The sequence below is a fragment of the Musa acuminata genome, chromosome BXJ2-1, assembly GCF_036884655.1.
Source record: "Musa acuminata AAA Group cultivar baxijiao chromosome BXJ2-1, Cavendish_Baxijiao_AAA, whole genome shotgun sequence".
Lineage (NCBI taxonomy): Eukaryota > Viridiplantae > Streptophyta > Magnoliopsida > Zingiberales > Musaceae > Musa > Musa acuminata.
Genome location: NC_088338.1, coordinates 7,666,496 through 7,675,010, shown reverse-complemented (window position 1 = coordinate 7,675,010; position 8,515 = coordinate 7,666,496). Strand labels below are relative to the sequence as shown.

Here is an 8,515-nt window from a genome sequence, read left to right as displayed (position 1 = left end):
ATATGAGAAAATACTAGTAAGTATTTTTGGATTTCCTCTACTAGTTATGGAGAGAATGAGAGAAAAAAGAAAGAGAGGTTTCTTGTGTGAGATGGTGTACATAGGACTTGTGTTGGAGTTTGGTCGATTAAGAGTAATTATAAATTGATCTCATATAATAACAAATTTAATTCTTCTATAGACCCAAATGAAAAAAATCAAACCACATAAGTCTTATATCAGAGTTATCCAGATTCCTATTTAGGTCTTTCCCACTTGGTAGTGTTCAGTTCATATCTAAACCAACAAAGTTAATTTGCATTCAGGACAGCTAGAAACAAGCATTGCTTAAGGAATCCCATATATTATATCTGGTGATTAGGAATATTGCTTTTACATGAACATGAAGGCAATTGACAACTCATAACAGGTACTTTCTTGAAGGGAAAAATGATTTCAAGATTAAAAGAAAAGAAAACACACTCAACAGGCCACTTGGCCTGTCATACATCTATTCCATAACAATATACACAACTTCATGTATCTTCCCATGATAACTTCATTCAGTAACACGATGTAAAAATACGATTAACTGCTGGATGGATCTCTTCTGCCAAACAAAACCAAGACCGGATCCTCCTTTGTCTTGTGACTGCAAAAATAACTGTAACCTAGTTTGTAGTCACCATGTAGATCATCACTTAATATGGTTCATCATCCTCTTTTCACGAACATTACTTGCCTCTGTGCCGCCACTTCTGAGGGAAGCTTCCTCTCATTCGTATGGTTGTTGTCACCAGGTTCCTTGGAGATCCCTTTTCTGCGAAGTGGAGTTCCAACACCAGCATTCTTGTGGCTACCCTCTTTACCTTGAGCTTGTAGACTCTGGTTTATGCTCTTGATTTTTGGGAGCGTTTGCCGCTTTATCGCTAGGTTCTGCTTTCCTATGAGATCATCATTATCTGAAAGCAAATATACGATAGAGAATTGAAAAAAGTAGACAACATATAAGAGCAATCTTGACGGCATTCAACTTCAAATTAAAAGCACATTAGATGGTGACATTAATCATATGGAGTCAGGTTCCCTTTTTGCTCATTTTTGTGCTTTACTCTATTTGATGATTTTATTAGTTGTGCACATTGGTCTGCTAGAAATGCAGCAAGCTCTGCTTCTAATATGTTGCAGAAACATTGCTGAGTATTTTTCTAAAATATTTTCTCGATGGTGCAAATTGAAGTATCTTCAAAATGTTATGATGGTTACAATCACTAATACCAGAGAATTAAATTACTCCCCTTGCCAAAACACAATGATGCAACGTAAACAATGTTAAATAAATGATAGCAAAGTGATAAAAAGAAACATGCAGACAAACAATGCTTGATATCTTAGAGCACATTTCCCCACACATTCTGAATTATAATCTTATTATTGAGTAAAAATGTACCAGGACTCGATAGGACAGCACGAGGTCGTGGAACTGAACTAGCTCTCTTTTTGGTCTTATTGTCCTCATTGATAATTTTGGCATCCTTCCCTGCAGATCAAACTTAGGTGTTAGATTTTTTTTCTATTATATTTAAACTAATGCAAAATTGTAGCATCCAAATAAATATACAGAATACTGAACCTTTGGATGCGGAAATAGAAGAAGCTGGAAAACCCTTGAGTGGAGACTTGTGAAATTTTGCATGCCACAAAAGAGGATCTTTTCCAGACTCTGTATCTAAAAAGAGAACACCGTTAATCAGGGAAGCTAAAAGGCATCAAAAAAATGTATACTTACAGATAATAGCAGTAGCAAGTACTGAATGTTAACAAAAAAAAGATCTTAGTTATATAAGCCATGCATTTCCAAACGAATTCCTCATGGGACAAACCTGGGATAATGCAACAGAGGAATCTAATCTACAGTTGTTATTTCTAGCAAAAAAATCGATAAGGAATAACTAACCTACCACTTGGTGTCTCCATGAAAACATAGCTGCATGGAAGTACTAGATCACATGGAGTTTAGGCAATAAACACACGGCCATTGAGAAGACAAATGATTGAATTCTATTAGAGTTTGCAAGTGGCAAAATTAATTCTTGGTTGTGATTTTCAAAATTGAATGAGTGAGAGATCGCAGCATTTTAGTGGAGATTCTCTCACCTTTTATAGTATGAAACAAATACCCAGCCAAGGTCCAGTTGATAGACTACGCAGTAAGCCTCTGGGAATTGTCTTACTGAGGGAAAATTTACAGTTTGTGTTACAAGAGATCAGAATCTGAATTTCTGACCTACTTTGTTTCCAGTGTCGATAAACTTTTAAGTCCCAATAAAAGGGGTCAATGTATGAGAAATTGCTAATATTACTCAACCATCAATTTTCTTGAAAGTAATTATGTCGGGTGCTTTCGAGGACCAGGGCACTTGACAATAATGCCATTTTCCAATAACAATGTCAATGTTGCAATTATTGACCGAACTCTATATCTTCAAACTTCAGAGAAGATACTAAAATGTTATTCACCTTGTATAATGAAACATAGGATATTAAATGAATATAAAATTCTCTTCCATAATTTAGCAAGTCATTGGCCTCTGAAATCATTAGCACAAGTCACCATGTATTGTAGCTCCCATCAAAAAAAGAGCTATAAAAGTTTCGAATACCCAACCAATTGTGACCTTTGTAAACACAAAAGATGATAATAATAATTTTAAAAAGAATTAAGCAAAGCATGAATGCCGAACCCAAATAGAGCCACGAAATGACATGGTAAAAGGTCAGCAGTTTCTGTCAGGTGCAATGTTCAGATACTTTTTGCAAAAGTTTTAAGCCTAGACATCATAACATGCACCAAGGATAAGCTCAGGCTAAAGAAGAACAACTAAAGACATCATAGAAATACAGAGAAAAAGGTGGACAAGAAAGAACAACAGACAAATCTATAAAGTTTTAATTGAAAAAAGGGTTTATCGTCAGCTTCACTTCTCATTTTATGGACTCCAATAACCTTCCTAAAAGCTGAGGACTTTCCCACCTTTTCTTTCTGAAAGGAAAACAATGAGTTGCACAATCCGTTATCTTCCTAGTAGATTGAAAACTAGGACTTCCAAATAGCATCAGTTGAAATTCTTTGAAGTTCTATGGAGACACTAGTAGTTCTAGAGCATGTCTAACAAGTATTTTTGGGACCATAGCACATATAACAACTACAAGTCCTTTTAGAACTATAACCTGCTGGGACCTGAAATAGACAATTTTTCCCTAAACTATGATTTGCGGTAAACTAATAAAGTAACTCCATAAGATTTGCTCGGCGGCAAGAATAGAACAGGTCTAACGTAAACATCAACTTCATCAACAAACAGAGAAAGAAAGAGAAAATTAAGATAAGAATTTTGTTTAAAATACATATACAATAATTAAAGAGTTCAAGAGGGAATATGATTTATAAAACTAGTTGAAAGATTAAATTGACAAACAAAATCCAGGCTGCTTACACAATACATGATCATCGACAAGAATCAAGACAGAGCTGTATCTTTACCATAGTTTGCTGCTGAATTCCTCAAGGATGGTTGAACTTCTGTAGAGAGAGTTTCAATGATTCTCATAACAAATGAGAGCTCTTCTTCCTTGATGGTCTGATCTTCCTGTTCTCGCACCTTTATTCGCGGGTACACTTAAAGCACATAGTAGGAACAACTCATTACAAATGATCCAAAAGACAAATAAAGATCTAAAACATGGCACAAACTCTTTCTATTGACCTAACGAACACTTTAAACCCTAAAAAAGACATTATAAAGGCATTAATGCTAGTAACAAGCCTCTAACATGTGTATTCCTTTTAACTCCACATAAGCATATAATATATACGCACACACGAGAAGAAACTATAATGGATTTTCTGGCAAAAATTTTGACACTACCTAAACTAGCATCGATACCGTCCATAAAGCCATAAAATCTTACTCCATGTGCCAACTTTCCAGTTAATTTTTGCGTCGATGTTCCAAGTATCATCTTGACCGAGAAGATTATGATTTGTTCTAAAATGATGATAAATTAGAGAAAAAATAACTAGATTTCTACGATCTTCTCATCGGATCATTACTAGTACGTAGAAGAAATATCATAACATATACGAAACATGTATGATTCTGGATACTTCAAATTGCAAGAGAGATTCCACATACAAGGTAAGCGCCACTGTCACCTTCGAGCAGAGTATAATAGAAAGAACAGGATTTCCTTCGATCAAGAAATCTTGAAGCCACAAAAACCGTTGATGTTAGATCATAGAGGCACACAAACATAACATCCCTCTGCACTTCCACGATCTATATATGCATCAAAAAACGAAATGCTTCCCAGGACTCCTCCGTGATCGACGAAATCCTCATCATCCGACATCTCGCTCGACTCGACAGAAAACACGGTCTCCAAACGGAAATTGAGACGATCTAACCATCAAATATGATGCAAGAAACGCGAGGGGAGATCAATCGAACTCACTATTTGAAGCGATTTGAGAAGCTCTTCTTCGCGACCTCCGTCTTCTCTCTCCGTTCCAAGGTCGATGATACATACACAAACTAAGCTTCCGAGGAAGGGGCGGTGAAAAGGCAAGCTGGAAGCAAGCGGATTCCGTGGTGGCGTGACGAGTCAGACCGAAGAAACGAAGAGACGCGTGCAGAACACCAAAGCGGACCATCCGAATCGAATCAGAATCCAAATCCAATAGAGTGCGTCCGGCCCACCGTTTGATTTCTTTGCTTGCCTGCAAAGTGAGACAAGACCGGTGGCATGTTATTAACGTGATCTCCCTTTGGTGCTTTGTTTTCCTGTACGAAGGAAAGGTTATAAATAATTAATTTATTTTAATTTTTTAAAATAATTTCTGTAGAAAAGAATAAAAGATAATAATAATAAAGTCTTATTGAAGAAACTTTATTGTATTCATATATATCGCTCTCTTATTTATATATGTTAGGTTAGGAGGGAGGATTTTCCTCAACATATTAGAAGATTTCTCTCAACAGAATTGTAAGAAGATTTTCTCGTATAGCTTGAGAAAATCTTATCCGTTATCAATTTTATCTCTTTCAACTTATCTTATTTAGACTTTACCTAATTTAAATTTCATGATGAGACCATAACATGTGTATAGTGCATAGTCGGTGCATTTGGAAACATATGAAACATGCATTAAGTCAAAAATCCATGTTTTAAATTTGAATTAATATTTAATTTTTTTAAATCATATTTACTTTAAATATTAATCCTATATCAAAGATAACATTAGTATTTTTAGCATTTACGAGATGGGAATATGATTTTTAAAATTTTTAAAGTTCCCTATTACATTATCTGGAATTACAAGATATAATAAGAAACAACAAGGTTTATATATTATATAAAGTAATTTTTTTCTAAAAAATATATATTTATTTATATGAATATATTTTTATTTATTATATATTAGGGCCATATGAAATTTTTTTATAAGATTACAAACATGCATTTATTTTTTATTTAAATATAAATATTTATTTATTTTTGAATAAATATTAAAAATATTGTACATCAACTCGAATATTTCTTTCTCTAACTGTGTACTAAAAATAAAAATATATTCCTAGATGCAATTAGTATATTGGCCCATATGCTATAAAATTATACATAGATTGGAATTTTTCCCGTTCAAAGAATGAAGCCTTCGTTATTGCCTTTGTAATTTGTAAAATTGCATTTGATTCGATTCGAATAGAATTATTATCGATAAGTTTTTGATGCAACAATACAAAGAAAAACAAATGATGTGAATACTTCACTTTTTTTTTAGGTGTGTCTTTACCTAGTGCCTTCATAGTATATGTTTTTTTTAAACATTATATGATGTACATCATGTTCACATATATTTAAATTTGAGATTTATTATTTATTTAATGATATATTCATTAACTTAGACATCTTAACATAAACACTCCATATGTTAATTGTCAACATTTTATTTAAAAAATAAATAAAAATATATATTGTATTAGATTATATGATCATTTATAATTGGATAAGATATATGAATAATTAATTAGATTCTGATGATAGATATTGATCGATAGAAAAGAAGTTCAGATTTTAAGAGTTATATTTGATAACTTATTATAGATCATCTACTCTCATCTATAAATAGACATGACCTATAAAGACTAAACGATGACATATGTCATAGAGGACGCAGTTGAGAGATTACAATTTCTCTCTCAACCTCCTTATAGATTCACAGTAAGTTTTTAATATAAAGACGATGCTTAAATCATATCTTTTTTAGATGACATTGAAAGGAAGTAAAAATCGATATGATGTTATTTGATTTCAATCACATCTTTTTCATACTATGTATAATATATAATCGTTTTTATGCTTATATACCAAGCAAAAGTTAAAAAAAATAAAGAAAAACTGCCATACGCCGTGAAGCGTTGGAAAATTCATCGCTTTACAACTTAGCTTCTTTCACATGAAACGAAATTGCAATCCTCAAATGCTACAAACAATGTGTTGGTTCCTGTGGCATCGAATGCATAAGAAAAGGCATTAGTCTCGCTTGCCGTCGATGGATCGATCGCAATCATTATGTCCCAACTTCACAAAATTATGATAACAAAGGTCGGAAACAATCCACTAAATCGTGGGTTTTCCGATGACGACTGAGAAAGAAATATATATATTTTTTGTTGCATCAATCGATCAAACACCAACATGTGATCTTAATTCTCAGATCAGTATCCTTACTTAAGTATTAATGTGATAGTATTCTTATGTCGGCATTTTGGCACTCTCTGGATCAGTATGACGCGTTCTGCATACAACATAATCAAAAAACACAATAATGTCTTCAAAATTCTAACGCGATGATCATTAGTCCCACTAAATTGATTGTCTGTAATGTTAGAATACGTTAGTTGTCATTCTCGTTGTGAACTCACTCTACCGCTATGATTGTTTGAACAATGTGATTTGAGTCAAAGCAAGAGATATCTCCGATGTTACTCGAAGAACATATCTCTGATGCTATTGTTTTCGCCATTGTTTTAAGAAAAGAATTGACTAATATGGGTATTGTGAATGAATTAAGATTAAAACGGGAAAAGGCTCGTGATGTTTCACTGTTTCTCTAGTTACTTACCGAAGAAGCTTGCTGGGTCTAAAAGTTCTGCTAAAACTTAGAAAAAAATAAAGAAAAAGTCTTTGTTTTACAATAAAGTGTCAGTTTTACCAAATGTAAGACTTAATTCGAAAAATGAGATAGAACATTTGCTAATATTTTCCTAACTATACGAGGATTTTCCTCGATATAATAGAGGATTTTCCTCACTATAATAGAAAAATTTAGAAAAATCTTATCTACTATCATATATATTTTAAATTAAATATTATTAAAATTTATTTCAATATTTGATGCTTTTAACTCATATTACTAATAATATTTATTAAAAATCAAAAGAGCATGAAAGATATATTATTAAAAGGAATTATCTCAAAGCAAAAATACTGATTGCATCTCATGAATCACTTATGGATCTTAAAGATGCCTTTTATATTTCTTTAATTTTTAAAAAATAGTTTTTATTTCTAAATTGGAATGCAACATAGTTATATTAATAAAAAAAAATTCATCATGTGACATATACATTTATGATATATCTTTAAAAAAAATGATTGAGATATTTTTTATGTGTATAAATTGTATTAAAGAAAAATAAACCAAACACATCAAGAAAAATACCACAATAAGTTAAAAACTTATTGAGATTATATATATATATATATATATATATATATATATATATATATATATATATATATATATATATATATATTGACATACTTAGGTGTAGATACGCGAAGTTAAGAGATAATTAAATAAAAGATCAAAATAATGTGATTAGATAATGATGGTGAATTATATGATAAATATGATAAATCATGTTAGAATCCCTGTTTGCTAAATACTTAAAAAGGCAGGAAATTTATACTCAATATTCAGAGTGTCACGTAGAATTGTATTACTGAAAGGTGCAATCATATCTTTATTTGAAATATGATGAATTTTTCATCTGAACATCCATGTAGAATAAAGTTCTAAAAATTACTACGTATACTAAGTTGTAAACTAGTAGGAAACTCACATTTATATATTTGGGGTTGTATAAGAGTTTTTAGTTCATATGAAAATAAGTTAAATCAAATAACTATTTATGAATATTTTATTAGTTAATAAAAAAATCTAAGAGGTACTGACTTTATTGTCGTAACCAAGATATAATAATAGTTGAGTTTGATGGTATAAGATTCTTATATAATGATCAAACAAATAAGAATGAAAAAGAAGTTATTATTCCTTAAATTATTAAGTAAATTGATGAAAAAAAATAATACGATCAAAATATCATCCTTTATGAACTCGTACAACAATCACAATCAATCATTTGATAATATCTTAAGAAGACGAGAAACATACCATTTGTAATGA

At 31.6% G+C, this 8,515-nt stretch overlaps 1 protein-coding gene across 3 annotated transcripts; it reads right to left on the bottom strand.

Moving 5' to 3' along the window:
• Positions 1–327: 327 nt before the first annotated feature.
• LOC135598718 (uncharacterized) lies at positions 328–4,708 on the bottom strand. 3 transcript variants are annotated; one of them, XM_065092961.1, is made up of 5 exons: positions 4,495–4,708; positions 3,524–3,658; positions 1,613–1,708; positions 1,430–1,519; positions 328–941 (listed from the first exon to the last, which is right to left on the bottom strand). In XM_065092961.1, exons 1-5 carry the CDS (start codon positions 4,691–4,693, stop codon positions 694–696), a joined length of 768 nt encoding a protein of 255 aa, XP_064949033.1. In that variant the 5' UTR covers positions 4,694–4,708; the 3' UTR covers positions 328–693. The 3 variants fall into 3 exon arrangements, with proteins under 3 accessions (XP_064949033.1, XP_064949034.1, XP_064949035.1); XM_065092962.1 differs by having other exon boundaries at positions 1,613–1,702; XM_065092963.1 differs by lacking the exon at positions 4,495–4,708 and adding an exon at positions 4,176–4,488.
• Between the last annotated feature and the right edge of the window lie 3,807 nt (positions 4,709–8,515).